At 49.3% G+C, this 17875-nt stretch overlaps 4 protein-coding genes and 1 non-coding gene across 5 annotated transcripts; 1 reads left to right on the top strand and 4 right to left on the bottom strand.

Annotated features, from left to right (window-relative positions):
* Positions 1–205: 205 nt before the first annotated feature.
* Positions 206–500, bottom strand: B0T23DRAFT_294200 (uncharacterized protein; the record flags this gene model as incomplete). The annotated part of the gene is made up of 2 exons (XM_062834281.1): positions 206–379; positions 444–500. Coding segments are annotated over 2 exons (231 nt in total), but the record flags the coding sequence as incomplete, so codon positions are not given.
* Positions 501–1726: 1226 nt separating this feature from the next.
* Positions 1727–2317, top strand: B0T23DRAFT_325389 (uncharacterized protein; the record flags this gene model as incomplete). The annotated part of the gene is made up of 2 exons (XM_062835504.1): positions 1727–1833; positions 1933–2317. 2 exons carry the CDS (start codon positions 1727–1729, stop codon positions 2315–2317), a joined length of 492 nt encoding a protein of 163 aa, XP_062688901.1.
* A 314-nt stretch (positions 2318–2631) lies between these two features.
* B0T23DRAFT_t362 lies at positions 2632–2705 on the bottom strand. Its single transcript has one exon. It is a non-coding gene; the product is annotated as a tRNA-Asn (tRNA).
* A 188-nt stretch (positions 2706–2893) lies between these two features.
* On the bottom strand, positions 2894–4791 carry B0T23DRAFT_246685 (uncharacterized protein). The gene has a single exon (XM_062834144.1). It carries the CDS (start codon positions 4595–4597, stop codon positions 3032–3034), a length of 1566 nt encoding a protein of 521 aa, XP_062688900.1. The 5' UTR covers positions 4598–4791; the 3' UTR covers positions 2894–3031.
* A 4174-nt stretch (positions 4792–8965) lies between these two features.
* B0T23DRAFT_246680 (fatty acid synthase alpha subunit reductase) lies at positions 8966–14959 on the bottom strand. Its single transcript, XM_062834143.1, has 3 exons — positions 14306–14959; positions 9282–14242; positions 8966–9222 (listed from the first exon to the last, which is right to left on the bottom strand). Exons 1-3 carry the CDS (start codon positions 14829–14831, stop codon positions 9112–9114), a joined length of 5598 nt encoding a protein of 1865 aa, XP_062688899.1. The 5' UTR covers positions 14832–14959; the 3' UTR covers positions 8966–9111.
* Between the last annotated feature and the right edge of the window lie 2916 nt (positions 14960–17875).

The raw sequence follows: 17875 nt of genomic DNA, 5'->3' as shown, positions 1-17875 counted from the left end.
CCGCCTTTCGATTTCGGGCACACGCCGGAGTGTAACGTGAGGGATGACTCTACCCTTCTTCACCCCCTGCTGTCCGGTTATGGCTAGATGATGGTTGCGAAAGGGGGGCTATGAAGAGTGACGGCAGTACAAAGCCTATAATACCATACTGGCGAGCGCTCTGCGTGGCAGACGTGGGTGGTTTAGGTAACACGACCAGGAGAAAAAAAAGCTGCGATTCGTGGAGGAGAGCGCCAAGTCGTTTGAAACTTCCGGTCTCGCTTGGGAGCTGAAAGAGGTCCCCTGTTACACAACGCCGATAGTTTTTCCCTGCAGCACCTCTTTCGGTTTCCGGATAGGATCTTCTTTGTGAATGATCTTGTGAGTATCTTCTTCTCTTCTGTGATGGAGCAGCCCGCATTAGCTTGAGATGATGGAAGATCAAAAGTGACTTGGGCACCGACAAATTGCCAACGTGACTTCCAGATTGCCGGATTCTGTGGTATATATTCTTGCAACATTCATCCCAAGCCGGGACGGTCGAGATGAACTAAGGACAGAGTCGGAAACCATTGCTGGAAGCGTTAAAAGAATTGGCACACGGGGTCCTCATCCCCTCGAAGAGAGAGAGAGTGTGTGAGTGATGTGGTATCCCCGCAGTTGAGCATTTGTGTTTTTTGGAGCACCCACATGCATCTTTGGCGTTTTCACATACCACTGATTGGGCGGTTGGTATTGAAAGGGAATAAAAATAGCATCGTCAAACGGCCTGCCATCAATACCCCAATCACAAAACATGGGGAGTGTTGCAAAGGTGCAACTTAAGCGAAGTGTGCGGCTGAGACTAGCGGCGACATGGAGACAGCAACGTGATGACGTGCAGTAGTAGCTCTGGGTTGAGCTGGCACTTGGTTAGTTTTTAGCAACTCTTGTTAGTAACTCTCCATTGTTTCTTAGCCAGTAGTAACACCGTTTAAGCTGCGTTAACAATAAACCGGATCCGCGATAAGACGGACAACTTTAGCACCGGCAGATAGATATTCGACCCCTCTCATCTTGTTCGTCCGAATATTTGCATACATTGGAGGAGGAACCCAACATCAGGTTCGGCTCGTAGGGAGCTCACCAGTATTCAGTTCATGAGCTGTCAGGGACAGATAAGTCATGCTTTCGACGCTCCACGTGGGGAGCAAACGCTCCTTCGGAGACTCCAACAAACGAAGGGACGATGAAAAGGCTCATCAAGCGCATTCATATGAGTCTCCAATAGATTTCCGTCGTGGTGTCTTGAATACGTTCTTCTCAAGGTTTGCGAATGCCTTGGTCGTCGAACGCGAATCTAAATGATGCGGCGTGATCCCTCACCTCCATCCCTTACCCGGCATAATGACATCTTCCCCGCAAAAATGCTGGCGATGACTTCATCACAACCTGTTATGGTAATGTGGGGCAAAAAGCCGTAGAGGTTCCCGTCACTTTTCACAAGCAATACACCAATCACGAAAGTGTCTCTCTTGGAGCTTTTGAGTCCAGTCATGAATTAAATCATCGAAATCAAGAGACATCTGTGCCCATCGAACTATTCTCGGCGCATACTTTTGCAGTATTATCCAACCTCTGCGCCTGTTCGCGACGGTTACAGTACCACGCAACGAAAGCATCCCCTAATCTATGTAGTACAGTCACGATAATAGATCGCAACCACAAGCATTCCTCACCCAACACTAAGGCGAAGCCAACCGCAACCATGTCCGGTCCTGGTCGAAGCACCACTCCTGGTCGGGTGACCTCTTCTCTCCCCATCAGCTCCGTAATCTTCTACGGCCTGGGCGCCGGTCTCGTTGGCGTCACCATGTACGCACTTACACTCTCTTCCCGCCTCAGCTTCCGTCAACATCTACCAAAGACACATCTCCCCTACCAACTCATAAATTAACCGTTTCTCAAATCCAGGATGACTCTTGCCGAAAAGTCCGAACAACTCTTGACCTCTCGTCCCAACTCATACGTGCCCGCGCGCACCCTCGAGCGGCTCATCTCCGTGCGTGCCTCGACCGACACGCAGCTCTGGGGACTCAACATGGCGATGCACTACGGACAGGGAGCAGCGGCGGGCGTGATTCGGGCACTGATGAGCTGGAACGGGATCCGGGGCCCGTTTGCCGACCTGATCTTTGTCGGGGTCCGCTTACTGATTGACCAGACGCTGGAGAACTGGACGGGTGTGGGCGCGCCGCCATGGACGTGGCCAGTCGACGAGCAAATACTTGATATTCTGCACAAGACGGTGTTTGCGGTGACGACCGGGTGGGCGGTTGATCGGTGGTTGGTTACATGAGGAGGGGGTTGGAGGTGAAAAGAGGTATGTATGTCCTTACTGAAGTGGGATATGGGAGTTTGGTATGGTTTTGATTATTGATGTATGATGCGGAATTAAGAAGACATAATAACAGCTCATTGTACTAATGGCAATGCCTGGCTAGAACGTGAGTATGAACACGAAAACGAACAACAGAAAGATGATTCAAAGTAAAAAGCAGAAGGTACCCGAGTCAAGCTAGGAATTGGCATGATGGAATATATAAAACGAAAAAAGAAATAACATATGCCCAGAAGGCGGAAAAGGGAAAATTGCCAAAAAGATAACTTTTGCTCCCTCGGTAAGGATCGAACTTACAGCCTCCAGATTAACAGTCTGACGCGCTAGCCAATTGCGCCACGAGGGATCAATCGTTGAGGAGGAATGTCACTCAAGTCATTACATAGTCAACCTTTACAGTAGTTGCGCACGTGGTACTTATGTACACTTCGGCCGCGGATGGCAGTCTTCAGTTCACAAGCACACGGTAGCAAACGACATAAACACCACCTAACTCAAAGAGAGGGTCTTACCAGGGAGGGATATCTATTGTATTGCTCATTCGAGCTCATAGACTTCATTTAATCATGATTCATGCCATACCTTTATCCAAAAAAAATACATGCTATCCCCATGGTATCCAATGTATGGAAAAATTAAGAAGACTCCAAGAAGAAAACCCGATACCCCAGTCTACTTCCTCTCATGCACCAACCTCCCCTTGACCCAAACTTTCCTCGTGTTCCTATCGTCGCCGTTAAACAACCACTTGGCCACTTTATTCGGCCAACTTTCCCACCCAAACACATCTACATTCCCTTCCTCCTCCTTTTCCTCACCTTCATATTCTTCATCCACCACATCCCTCCCCAGCCCAATCAACTGCGCATCCCACTCCATGCCCACCTCAAACCCGCCCACCTTTCCTTTCATCCCTACTAGTTCCGCTCCTCCTTTTGTAGCCAGATACAGCACCTCTTCCACCGTCAGCTTGGCCCTCTCCCTATCTATCCCGTCCTTATTCGCCTTATTGGCCTTGCTCTCCTTCTCCGAATTACCGTCTTTATTCGTCTTGCCCTCTGTCCCCGCCTTACTCTCCTTCTCACCCTTATTCTCCTTCTCCGCCGGCGCACACCCCATAGCCACATGCCGGCTGACTAGCGCAGCCTGCCTCGCCATCTCCAACACTGATGGGCTATACCCGCCGCTCATATCCGTGCCCAAACCGACCTCAATGCCGCGCTCCAGCAGCCACCTCACCCGCGCCGCGCCGCTCGTAAGGGCGCTGTTGCTGCACGGGCAGTGACTGACCTTGCTTCCCCTTGCCTTGATGATTTGCACCTCCTCTTCCGATAGGTGCACGCCGTGCGCCAGGATGGTCTTGTCCGTCAGCAGGCCAAAGGTGTCGTACACGTGCGTGTAGGTGTCCCCTTTCGCTCCGATCTTCTTGGCAGGGAACATTTCCTTCACCAGCGCAATTTCGCCTTCGTTCTCCGAGATGTGCGTTTGAACAGGGAGGCCCGTTTCGGCCGCTAGCTTGCCTAGTTCGGCCATCAGGGGCGCCGAGCACGAAGGCGCGAAGCGCGGGGTGATCACGGGGCGGACGATGGCGCCGGTCGGATCGATGGACTGGATGTAGGTGATCGATTCGCGGGTGGCGGCCACAGAATCAGCGGCCGAGGCGTCGCGGTAGTACTTCGGGGACAGCTGATCCATGCACACACGGCCGACGAGGGCGCGCTGACCGGCGCGCAGACACAGGTCGGCGAGCAAGTTGGTGGTAGTGACGTCTTTGGTGGCGTAGTAGGCGGCGCATGTGGTGCCGTGGCTCAGGGTCTTGCGGATAACGCGGTTGTAAACGGTCCGGGCCTTGGCCGGATCCGAGAGCGAAGCCTCGAGCGGAAATGTGTAGGTCTCGAGCCAGTCGAGGAGAGTGGACTTGCCAAAGATACCAACATTGGGGTACTGCGGGGCATGCAGGTGAGTGTCGATGAAGCCGGGGAAGAAGAATTGATTATGGGAAGCTAAGGAGGAGTGTATGGAAACGCTGTCCGGAGCCCAGCCCAGGCATGGGAAAAGAGTGATGGCGGCCTGCGAGAGATCATAGTCTCGCTCGATGGCAACAATGGTGCCATTCTGGTCAACGGCAACGGCCGTGTTGTGGAGATATTTGAGGTCGGTCAGGGTCTTGGGGTAAACAAAGGTGCCGTAGAAGAGCTGATTCTGGGTGGCCAGGGTCGTCTGTTCTTGAGAACCCATGATGTCTGCGTTGTGTGTAGTACAAGAGGACCGATATCTCTTGAACTTCCCCAAAATATGTAGGTAGGTACCGTGCTGGGAAGTGAAGGATACAGATTAAGGCACCTTGCGCTCAGACCCTCAATGTGCTTGTTCGAGCCGTCCCGGTTCGGCTTTTCGGATGGATGAGACTTGCTTGGTTGAAGCAATTGCCAATGATGCCCTTATTATGCGCGGCTGACAAGAAGACGCCCGATTCTCGGTTTTGCACACGATGGGTCTGGCTCAAGTGAAGGCTGTAACGGTCTGACGATTAAGCAGATGCAAGTCGAACTCTGACAGGTGCGAGCTGCTGTGTGCGCTTTCATACAACGTGTCCTCTTTATTGCTTACATATAGCGATGAGAAATGGCATCAAACCCCCCAGTAGCCAGGAAGCAAAGAACAAAAGTTCGGGGAGAAGATGATTTTTATAGGTCTGTCTTAGTCGTCGGAAACAACAGGCTGGTTGGTGGTGATAAGAGCGTCAAATGGCTCTTACCCCTTCCGAGCCATATCACCAATCAACATCGATTAAAGCCGAAACATTCACCATGCCGATTCTCTCTAGAAACCTCAGCGTGTTCCTCATTGCTTCTTTACATACCCGCCTACCGCCGATACGCGATAGGTTATCGAGTATATCGGTGGATCCGGTCCCTTGATTTCTGTCTTTAAAGTGCGGTCAGCGCCGGCTGCCGATCCGAGCCTACCAACGGGTACTACTTGGGGGTTGGAGGGCGGCCTGGTGTGGGTCCTTTTCTCCCCCCCTCTTCATTAAAGAGGGGGTAAAGTAATTGTGGGACAGCGTTTTATTATGGGACAAGGCCGATAGGTACCATGCAGATTTGCCTATTAACGCCCTGTAAAATCGCTCATTTGCATCGTAAAATCGGCAACAACCTCGCAACCAAACCGTACCCCAACTCGTGCAGTTTCATCGCGTGAATCTATAAAAAGTAAGTAGTCTATATATATCTATAGATTAATAGTAAAATCGTTAATTTACTGTGCAATACCTATGAATTTCGATTAGTACTTTAAGGAGTTGGGTAAGGCGCCCGTTAGCTACCGCGGCGCCCGTATATATTTTAAAGTTCATCGGTGCTTTAAAACCCTTAGAGATAGGGCAACGAAGCTACTAACCGTTAGGGATATTACTACTATTACTAGTAAATCCCGTATATCGATCTTTTATTATATTAAATCGTTATGTAAATTCCAGAAGCCCACTATTTCGTTACGCCCAATAGGAAAACTCTATATACTAATAGAAGCCGAGGAAGGCGCTATTATATTATATGTAATATTCTACTTTTAAGGATAGTTCTTAGCGCTATATTAGATAATCATTACGGCGGTAAATCGACTACGCTTATTGTAAGGTACGCCGGAAACCTATAATATAATATAATTAGCTAATTTCCTTAAAGACCATTTAGAGTTTAAGACTATTATTTACTATACGGTTAATATTAAAAGAAGGTTCCAGGAATTGAATAAGGAATTTATTAATAAGTAATTCAACGAATATAAAATTATTATTAAAAAGTACGAAGTTAAAAAAGGCGATATTTAGAATTATAATAAAATAGGGGTAAAATTCGGTTGCGTAGCAGGTAGGCGAGTAAAGGTAATTGTATTGAGGGAATTGGTAAAGTAAAAGCTAAAAATTAATAATATTATTAATTGCGAATTTACTACACTTATAGTAAGAGTAAGCGTAGCGGGGTACGCGGTACTAGCGTACTTAATATTTAAAACCGACCTAATAGAAAACTTCTTCGTTAATAATTTAAATAAGGGCGTTAAATTTGCTAAATCGCCGATTAGCTTTTTAAATACAAAATTTACCCTCAATTAGTTAAAGTACTTTAATTATTACTCCTTCTACTTATTACTAATTTTTATATAATTAAAGGAGGAGGATAATTATAAATTGGGAGAAGAAAGGTTCTCTTTTACTAAGTAGTTTGGGTGTGATTAGTATAGCTATAACGCTTTTAGTTAGAAAATCCTAGATTTGGTATATAGAGTAGGGTTAAGGAAGTTATATAAGCTAGTCTACTATATTCTAATTATTAATAGGTTTAACGGTTATTACGATATAGATATTAAAGAGTATACCGATGCTTTTAATATTATTTTAATAGGTTTACTTCCCTATTTAACGTATATAATACAACCGTTTAATATTAAAATATTCTCTTTATTCAAATCCTATTACTAAAAGGTTTTAAGGCAATTCGTATAATAAAACGAATATAATTTTATTTATACTACTTTTATTAGAGAGCTAAAGGTAAGTTAGATTCAAATTGCTACCGTCCGCCCTTACGATTTTACTAGTTAACTAACCATATTGCCTCCGGTCTTTTAAGGTATCCTCGACGGTAATATAATTGTATATAATATTTTTAATAGTTTCTCTAATATTAGGATGTAGCTAATCAACCGGATTCGAATTTTACTTTAAATTTAAATAAAGTAACTAAAATAATCCAACCCCGTACTACCCTCGATACTCCCTAACGAAGACCGCTTTACTAAAGTAGTAAAAGTTATTACCTATATTAAAAATAAGTATTACTATACTTTCAATTCTCCTACCTATTAATATTATCCCGCTACTAAAACCGTTATTTACGAGGGATTATTAATATATAATATTATTTAAGAATATAATTAATAAAATAGAAAGAAGGCTACTAATTTAGACCGCAAAATAAGGAAACGGGTATATAAAGTTCTACGAAAGGGCGAATCTTTCTCCCTCTCTAAGGGAGAGCTTAATTAGAGAACTATAAAATAGGTATAGAAAAAGTAGGCTACTAATATAAAGAAGTAAATATTAACCGTTAAATTAGAGAATAAGAAGATTTAAAAGTAATTATACGAGTAATAAGTTAATAACTCTATTAATAGTAAGGGTAAAGTTATATAGAAGGTTTACTTTAATAATTAGAAGAAGGAGTAATTAAAAGAAGGGTATATACCGCTTTATAAGGAGGATATATTTAATATACTAAATAAGGAGGAGGAGGGGGGGGGATTGTATGTGCGTGATATATACGGTATACTAGTGCTAGAGTTTTATAAAAGAGTATAGGGTAACCTACTTAATTTATTATTTAATAACTCTATTAAACTTATTTTAAATAATAATCCCTCTATTATTCGCCCGCTAGAACTCCCCTCCTCCCCCCTATACCCTTACCCTCTAATTATTAAAACAGTTTCTTAAATTATTATTCGTTTTAATATATAGATAATTAATAAAATATTCGAAGACGAAAATACCCTTCTTAATAACAATAACGAAGCTACCCTTAAGGAAATCTACAATAGGGATAATAATAATAAAGAAGATAGGGATGGGAAAGAGGATTTACTAATACTCCCTCCCCTAATTAACCACCGTCTTTTTAACCCGCCTACTACGCTCAAACCTCCCGTACGAATTAGACTATCAATACCAATTACCTTAACTTTAATACTAACTCCCACCCTCTTATTTACCTTATTACAATTAAAAACTCTAGAGTTAATACTATACTAGGGGGTTATAAAGTTCGTTAAGGGTACTATAAAACCCCGTATATAAGTACGAAAGGAGGTTGTACGTATAAAGAGTACGCTAGTAAGATAGGAGGCGGTTGTATAGGAGGTTATACCCGTACTAGCGATTGTACTAGCGATTGTACTAGTACTAGAAAATAATAAAAAAGACTAAAACCTAGTCTTTTATTTACTTACTACCTAATTGGACAATATACTAGGCTCTTAAAGACGTTGCATTAATATGTAATATAATAATTTACTATAGCAATGGGTTACTTTACTAGTAGATTACTATGTGGCTTGTCCCATAATAAAAGTTTGTCCCATTATTTTTTTCCCCCCTCTTTTATGAGAGGGGGTTGACAAAAGGTCCCACTTCGCCCAGCCCCCAAGTAGTGAGTCCAACCACTCGGAGATCATCGGATTTTGGCACCTCTCATCCCCTAAACCTTTTAATCAGCATCACTTGCCCGATTGCGACCTGATTGATCAATCTGATTGGCCAATCTGAACATGTCAAGGCGTCCTGCCATGACGTCTTGATAAGCCCAAGATAACACCAAACAGCGAGTGCCAAAATCGCGGCTTGGTAGCAGCGTTTGAGGTCAAATGGTCACAGTCTCTCCTAATCTTGTTCTTGTGAATGGCGTTGTTTTTGTCACCTCATCTATTTTACCACTCCTTCAGACTTTCGATACCATTTAGCTAAATCAGCCATCTAAAATATACGCCCGGCCGCCGACAAATGCTGGCAAAATACAACATATTTTATAACTCCTGTAATCCACCACTTCTTGCCTTCCGTCCAAATAACCGCCAAGTCCATGGATGCTGAATAGTGATATGCGGCGGATCAAAGCCACTGAAACCAAAGGATATGTAAGCATCTAAACCAGTTCCCATTGCTCATCGCTCTCGTTTCTTCTCTTCTTCTTCTAGAAGTGAGCCGTAGCAATGGCAACAGCATGGCTGTCGGAATAGGACAGCGTCACGTTGACCTTGGAAACGCCAGCCTCGTTCGCGGCCTCCAAAGCAGCACCATGCAACTATGAACATGTCAGCAATTGATTCTAGTGACCAACAAAACGAGACAAGAGACACGTACCTTCACAACGGGACCCCCGTTGCTATCCGAGAGAATTTCAATGTCCTTCAGGGATGCACCAGCACCCTGGCCGGTGACACCAAGGGACTTAAAGACGGCCTCCTTCGCGCTCCAGCGACCAGCAAACGACTTCTGCGGCGACCGACCAGTGCTAGGGGCCTTGCAGTACTGGAGCTCAGCCTCGGTGAAGTTGCGTTCCAAGAAGGTTTCATTGTCGATGTTGATGGAGGAAATTTCCTCGAGATCGAAGCCAACACGGGTGTTGCTGTTCTTGAGACGGTTTGCAGCACGGGCAACAGTCGACTCAAGAGATTCCTCGCTCTTCTTCTGCAGCTTCTTTGCTGGCTCCAACTCCATGAAGTTGGCGGGATACGTGAGCTGACCGGTCTTCTTGTCCTCGGTAACGCGGGCCTTGGGGTTAAGGAGAACCGATTGAAGCTGATCATCAGAGTAGGGAGATTTATCCTTGGCAACGAACAGGGTGTTGTTGATAAGGCCGTTGTGGAAGAAGCGGTAGGTCTTCTTCTGGCGAGCCTCCACCTTGGTGCGGTAAGCGTTGAATACCTCCTCATCAAGAGTGGCATAAAGATACTTGGGATGGACACCAATGGCCTGAGCACCCTTCTGGCCGAAACCGAACGATGTAACGGAGAAGGCCTTGACACCATCAGTCTGGATACTCTTGCTAGGGTAAACAATGTAGTCAAACTCCTCCATGACAGCGTCGACGTTGTCGGCATTGCGGTTGCCGGGGACGAGGCCACTGTTGAGCACTTGCAAGCAGCCGTTCATCATCCAGGCACCAGCAGCACCCTTGGGATGACCAGTGAGATACTTCTGGAAAATGCCGAGCACGGCATTGCCCTTCTTGCGGCCAAGATGACGGAGCTGCTGGCAGATGACAGACGACTCATTCTTGTCGTTGGCCTTGGTGGAAGTACCGTGGAAAGAGGCGACGTCAAGATCGTCAATAGTGAGGCCCCAAGTAGCGAGGGCACCACGAAGGGGAGCAATCGTAGCATCGCCCTTCCAGAAGTTGTTGCCGTAGCTGCGGAGAACTTCCTTGACCTGTCTTTCGGCCTCCTCTTCAATGTGCTGAGTTCTATGGCGGGCATAGTCGTCAATCTCCTTCTGCGGCCTGCCTTCGGCCTTGAGGGCCTCGATCTCATCGGCGAGATACTCAAGCTCTTCCTCCTTCTCGTTCTCAAGCTGCTTCTTCCGGCGCTCAATCTGGCGACGTCTGTACTTGATATCGAGCAGGGGCGAGGGGAGGCTACCCTGGCGCTCGCGAGCAGTAGTAAGAACACCCTTGCCGGGCGCAGGGACGGAGCGACCAATCTTGTCGGAAGCGGTGGTGGTCAAAGCAAGGACACCATAGATGGGGACGCCCATGTCCAAAGCAAGCTTGGCAGTCATGATGACCTGAACACCGCTACCCTGCGACTCCATGAAGCCATTTCTCGTGGTAGTAGTGGGCCTGGACATCTCCTTGGGCGTGCGACCATGGGCAAACTCATCCACAGCGTTGCTGGTAGCCTTCATGTTGGCGAACTCATACGAGCCCTCCTCGCCAAAGTCATCGAAGCCACCAACGAAGCACACGCGGGCCTTGCCCTCCATAATGGTCTCGTAGCCAATATCGACAGACTCGACAGCGGTGGCGCAAGCACCGACCGGCGTCTTGATGGGTCCAGAAGACGAGATCAAGAGCATGTTTACCCACGCGGCCATGGTGTTGATGAAGGACTCTTGAAGAATATCGTTCTGGACAGGCTTGTCAAGGTATCTGTCGCGGTGCATGTTACGGAGTGCAGTTGCACCACCCATACCAGAACCGACGCAGTTACCCACTTCGGAGACATGGACGTACTTGTAGAACTCATACGGGTCGGTAATACCAGACGAGAGAAGAGCCTCCACAGTAGACACAAGGACGAAGAGAGCGACAGGATCAACCTGAGAAATGATGTCGTCGGGGATACCGTAACGCTTGGCGTCCCAGCCAGTAGGGATCTGGCCAGCAACCAGACGATCGAAGCGCAGAGCCTTGGGGATCCAGAGCGAGGCACCCTTCTTCAGACGGACAGTGTACTGACCAGTTTCGGGAATCTCAAAGATGTCGACCTTATCGCCATGCTCTCTCTTAAACTCCTCAGCGGTGTCCTTGGTGGCCTCGAAAGGATCGAGATCCTCCTCAATGACAACCTCATGGAGAAGCTGCTTCTTGTTGGGATCGTAACCGTCGAATAACTCGGGCTCGATCAGACGGATACCAGCGTGTTCAAGGATGTACTTCTCGTACTTGGGCTTGATGTCCTTGTCGTCAACGGGCTCGCCAGTCTTGGCATCAACCCAGCCAGAGTAAGGCTTGCCCTTGATAGGACCGTTATGGTTCTTGATGAGACCCATGATCCAGGCCATCTCAATGCAGCCCTCAAGCGAGAACTCACCATAGGCCTCCATCTCCCAGCGGGTTCTGGAGTTACCCCAGGGGCCAACCTCAGCGAAACCAGTGACAACAACGACCTTCTCCAGATCTACCATACCCTTAAGAGTGTCGTTTAGAGGAGCGACCTCGGACTTCCAGTCAGGCAAGGTCGGGAAGTCAAACTTGATGTTGGCACGGGGCTCGATGACCTTCTTCTTGTACAGAGCCTCGGAGTCCTCGCCATTGACGATCTTGTTCTCAATAGCAGTCTCCTTGGTGACGGCCTTGCGAATATCGCTGGTCTCCATAAGGTTCTTGCGCTGACTAGTCATGGTCTCGTTCAAGTTGGTGATAAACTGAAGACCGCCGTTCAGATCAGCGAAGACAGGCTCGTTCTGGCACAAGTCGACAATAGTAGGCGACATGAGGCCAAGCAAGTTGAAGGCCATCTCCTGCTGGGAGAAGGTGCGAACACCAAAGTTCTCAACACCCTCAGCAACCAGGTTGTTGCCAGACATGAGGCCGGTACCACGAGTCCAACCAATGATGGCACCGCAGATAGTGAGGTAGTTGGCCCAGTCCTCAGCATGCCACCTGTTGAAGAGAGTCTCGAGGCCGAGCTTGGACTCGGAGTAGAGACCATCGCTACCAAAGGTACCGTGGTTGGGAGAGAGCGGGAGGATGACCTGGGCGGGACGAGTTTCGAAACCGCGGTTGGCCTTCTGAGCCTTGACGCTGCCAAGGAGGCGGATGAGGTTGGTCAACATGATGCGGTGAGCCAACTCGGACTTGGAGTCAATGCCATCAATCTGGCGACCCTGCTCAGAGATGGCGGCGAAGGGAACAATGTAGTCAAGATCCCAACCGAGACCAGCCTTGGTGTCGTAGATGTAGTCGACCAAGGCGTTGATGTCCTGCACGCTACCCTGGTTAAAGGGAACCACAACGAGCTGAGAGCCACGAGAGCCAAATCTGGCATACATAGACTGGTAGTACTCGGTAACTTCACGCGAGAAACGGCTGGTCGTGACGATGACCTTGGCACCACCGCTGATAAGACCCTGGAGAACCTCGGCACCGATGGAACCGGCGCCCGCACCAGTCATGAGCACGTACTTGTTGGCGAAGGTAACACCATTCTTGGCCGCCTGCTCCAAGCAGTCAAGGTAGAGGCCGGTGAGCTTCTTGCTGTAATCCCAGCCGTGCTCGGACTTCTTGCGCAGGTGGAGGAATGGAATTGTCTCGGTCTTGCCCTTGGACTTGGACGACGACTTGGACAAGACGCTGCTGACCTTGCTGGACTCCTTGGGCATAATCTGGCTTTCGTTCATGCTCAGAGACCTGATGATATCGCCATACAGAGACTTGATCTCGAGCTGAGAGTTCTTGGAGAGCTTGTGCTGCTGCTTAATCAGCTTGTAAATGCGAGCAAGATCATTCTCAACCTTGGTACGGTTGCTGTATTCAGAGATCTTGCCACCCTCGGCCATCTGCTGTACGTAATGCTCAAGCTTGCGGCAGCTTGCACGAGGAATCTCCTCGTACTTGATGTTGCCACGAGCGTCAATGGTGGTACGGGGGCCGGTAGGGACCGCAACATCCTTGTAGACAGGGTCAACGTTGAGAACTTCCTTACAGTTCTCAATGAGCTGATAGCCCAACTCCTTGGCAAGCTGATACGTCTCTCCGCGCTCCGTAGGGCAGTTGTCGATGTGGTATTGCATGAACTCGAGGAGGGTGGGATTAGAGCGGTTCATGATGCGGATGCACTGGCTGACAATCTCGCGATCAACGGCCTTCAGCCTGCCGAAGATGATATCATAGTACATGCTGAGGGCATCCTGGCGAGCCCAGTTCCAGGAAGAATCGTACACGCGAGCTTTGAGGGAGCTGAAGACAGGTTCAATGCCAGCAGCGTAGAAGTCGCCGTGCTCGGCCATCCAGAGATCCAGCTGTGACTGCAGGACCTTGGAAGATTCCTGAGACGCCTGGAAAGCCTTGTCTCCGGCGCGGATATCGATCTTGAGATATCTGGCGATAAGCTCCAATTGTTGCTTGAACATAGCCTTCTGGTCGCTGGTAAGGGCCTCAATGGCCGCAGGATCCATCATCATGCCGCCTCCGCCTCCGGCAGCAGGGCCAGCCGCGGCCGCAGTGGACAAGCTGATGCCAGCATGCGAGGCGTACTTTTGAGAAATATCATCTAGATAAGCCTTCGCATCGGCCTCGGAGCCAAGACGAGCTGGAGGCTCCATAGTGATGGCGAGCAGAAGCGCACCGTCCTGACGGCCAGAACCGAGACCCCACCTTGTCTCAAGATATTTGCGTGCTGATGTGATGTTGAAGCCACCGGGCATCTTGGACGAAATAAGACGAGCGATAAGACCCTGGGTTGTCTTGCCCAGGTTACCATCGAAAGTAGCCTGCATAGCGGCACCCAGCTCATCGAGGGGCGTATCTTCAGGCTTCTCCGGTGTGGATCCGAACTCTTTGCCTAGATCACCAAGGATTTCGTTTTGTAGAGTAGACTTGCCTGTACGCAAACTTTGTTAGTCATTGTCATGTCGGTCAGTAACAGAATTTGGTATAATCTCACCTCCTACCAAATCCTTGATAGCCTTGCTCAAAGGAATCTCTGCAAAGGGCTTCTTGAGCTTCTGGGCGATCAATGACCTGACAATGTCAAGAGCGGGAACTGGGGCATCGGGAACTGAAGCCGCGGGGCCAGCACTCGGGGGCGGAGGAGCAGCAGCAGCAGCAGCAGCCGGAGCAGCAGCGGCAGCGGGGGTGGGAGCAGCAGATGATGAGCTAGCCGCAACCGGCTCAGGCTCCTCCTCCACAGGGTCTACATCGTAGTAAATCTCCTTTGCGTCCTTATTGTAGCAAAGAATCTGTCTCTGGATCGACTTGGCAGCGTCGAATGCTTCGTACTTGGAGGCGAGCGTCCTCCTGGCCATACCACCAAGGGTGTCGGCGGGACCAATTTCGACGACCCGCTCGGCCGTCTTCTCCGCGAGGAAGACATCTTGCGTCTCAATCCATCTCACGGGAGAGGCGAATTGGTAAGCAAGGAGCTCGACGAGTAGGGTGTGGGCGAGCTCTTGCTCAAGTTCGGGACGCATCTTGGCGGTTTGATGGGGTATAGTCTCCGAGGTCTCTGGGTGGAAAAATAGGGTACGTATGGGCGGGGGGTCGGGCAGGTGAGGCGTATCCCGGGGTATAATGCAATCAGCTAGATGGCGTGCCCGTCGTCTGGCTATGTGAAAGCTGCCGACAAACAAGCAGATGATGTTAGTTTGGTGGTTGAAACAACAGACGTCCGTGGATGCCAGCAAAAGCAGCAGAGAAAGGGACACGGAAGATGACCTTCGATATGTTGAAGGCCGCGATTACAGGCAAAGAGGAAGATGATATTTGACCCAGAGAGGGGATGCAAGGACGGGGAGATAGAATGACACACCAGACACAAAAGAAAGAGAAGCCTGGAGATATGGCAGGCGGCGATGAAGGAGCACAAGGATGTAGTGCTAAACCCCGAAGGAGCGGATCGGATGAGGAGAGGTGAATTCAAAGGGAACTGAAGGAGACCGAAGGAAGTGCGTGGACTCCGTCGAGGGGATGGTGCGCCGGGGGGGTTAGATGGCAAGGAGGGGAAGCACGATGCATACTGCGAAGGTACAGACAGAGTGGGCTCCTTCTTGTTTAATTCACCTCACTGCATTGCAATCGAAATCCCAACTTCTATTTTACACGGTACATTACATACACTGACATAGGTACTTGAGTACCGCGTGGCCGTCAAGACGACAGGAAACTTTGGACGAACTCACGCAGGGAGCTGTGTCTGTCAACTGCTGCCAGGGCATCCCCCGGGGTGCAGGCACGGTCTACTCACGCCAAACAGCAATAAGATGGGGTTTGCCGGACTGATGGATGTGCAGATTACTCGCGTCAGAGCGCAACAACGGAATCATAGCGAGTTTACTCTGGTAATTGATGAACCAACATTGTTTCTGGCGGCTTGTGTGGCCGGTTTGGTTCTCAATTTCACAAATGTTGAATGCCACTTTGACCCCCGCAGCCCCTGTCATTGATACAGACGCGCCTCCTCCCGCCCCTCCATTGCAGCTCAACACCCTCAACCAAAACGACCAACGCTAGCCTAATACGGTCTAGCCGACTGTCTCGTCCCTTCCCCACGACTTTTAGAGACGTGCATTGGCCCCAAAGGTCTTTTCGGCCACGCTAAAATCAGCCACGTCTCGATGTCAGGCTACAAGTACCTCTACAAGACGCGATTCAGACATTTGCGAACCTAACTCCAACTGGCCTCATTCGTCCCCCCCAACCGCCACTGCAGCTTCCCCACTTCCCTTGTGGCAGCAATCCCCTCCTTTTTTTTTCGACGTTGCCCTCAGCCCTTCACTTGCTCTACCCGCTGCAACACCATAGAGGTACCCGACGACCAAAGGCAGTCCAAGCAGAGGCACCACAACACCGGCAACCTAACGTTTTGATATTGCCTATATACCCGCATGAACATGTGTCTGATAGTCGCTCAGCTCCTTTGATAAAGGTGCTCAAGCTCCAGTTTTCCGCAGAATCCGTCTTAGCAGCTGCAAGGCACAACACGCTGTCTTCAGTCTCCTTTTTGCATGGCGTCATAATCATCGTCAGGTCTCGGCGGACTCAAGGCACACTGAATGGGATTAAACATCATCAAAGTTAGAGCCGTCCAGGTCGGAAGCCGGAATATGGAGTGCCGACGGCGTCAGTCACCGGCTGATGGTCCGGAGGGACGGATACACATATGTACAGAACACACAAAACATTTCCGCTTCCCGCCAGCGAATCTTTCAGTTGCCCGTATTTCCCTATGGGCACGCCATGATGTCGGGTCTCTCAAGGCTGGCATGGCCTGCGCCGCTGCCCGATTCCTTCATCTAGGTAGACCAAGCTAGATACCCACCCTTGCGTTGCTTGCATTGCTACCCTCGACGTCTGATTATCACGGTGTTGACTAGCAACAAAACAAGAACGGCTACCTTCACAATTGGTAAACACTACATAGTACATACCCGCCAGATCTCTCTTCATCTTCCCCTGGAGCATCACCGACACCTAGAAGCTTGAAAGGAGTGGGCTTGAACGTGAAGGGGCAGAAGATTAAGATATCAGTAATCATCAACGGACAATCATTGCTCATTGATGCCACACTCTCAAAAAAAAGTTGACAAAATATTTGAAATTGCGGCGCCATTGATTGGCTTACTCGGGCTGGTTCGGGAAGCCAGTTCAAGCTTCTCCAATTCGACTCCAGTTTGACCCCATCTTGGTTGCATGGCCTCCACTACTGGAAGTTTCGGACTCATGTACTGGTACAATGCTATCTTGATCTGCGCATGGAGTAGTGGGGTTTCCGCTGTGGGCTTATGTGGACTCGGCTGGTCGGAAGAACTACTTGGGTACCACGCACCTACCTACCGAGAGGTAGGTACCTCTAGCGTTCCTACCTAGGTAGATTTTGAGTGGTCGAAGCGGCATTGGGTGCGGCGGTGCGCAATTGGCGGCGCAAGTCGCGATATTCACGACGCTGTAGAGCGAGAGCGCAATTATGGCACGCCGAGCCCCAGGCAAGCACGACGACGCTTGTACAAAGCTGTTGCGTGACCCAGAACGAAGCGTCGCTAAACGTCGCTAGTGGTGTATTAAACGTTCCCAAAAGCCCGTCAGGCGCTTCTGGACCCCGCCGGCGTCCCATTTCCATGAGCCCATTCTGCCTTTGACAGGGTCTTGGCTTGTAGGTAATGCTGGGGACGGAAGGGGTGGTGTTTGGGTGGTGTCCAGTGCGACCCAGCCGAACCCTCAGCAGTGTTCGCGACTTCCCCAACAAGAACTGGCAGAACCACTCAAAAATTTGGCGAGCACTCGCCCGAGTCGTAACGCCTCTCGTAAGCCCGCTCGCAATACCGTAGATTACAGTCAGGGGTAGGAACGTGGCTGCCCACTGCGCCCAATGTCATGTAAGAATGGTAATTGATAGGCACCGATAAGGCCCCTGGTGAAATTTATTCTCAGGTCCCTCCCCTCCGTGCCCCTCGCCAAGACGAAGCAGGGGAAGGTACGAATTACCTTACACCCCGCCATCTTATAGTCGTACACCTCG

This window comes from Neurospora hispaniola, assembly GCF_033458365.1.
Source record: "Neurospora hispaniola strain FGSC 10403 chromosome Unknown B0T23scaffold_9, whole genome shotgun sequence".
In the NCBI taxonomy this organism is placed as follows: domain Eukaryota; kingdom Fungi; phylum Ascomycota; class Sordariomycetes; order Sordariales; family Sordariaceae; genus Neurospora; species Neurospora hispaniola.
Note: the sequence above shows the minus strand (reverse complement) of the source record. Positions and strands in the feature narration are given on the sequence as shown.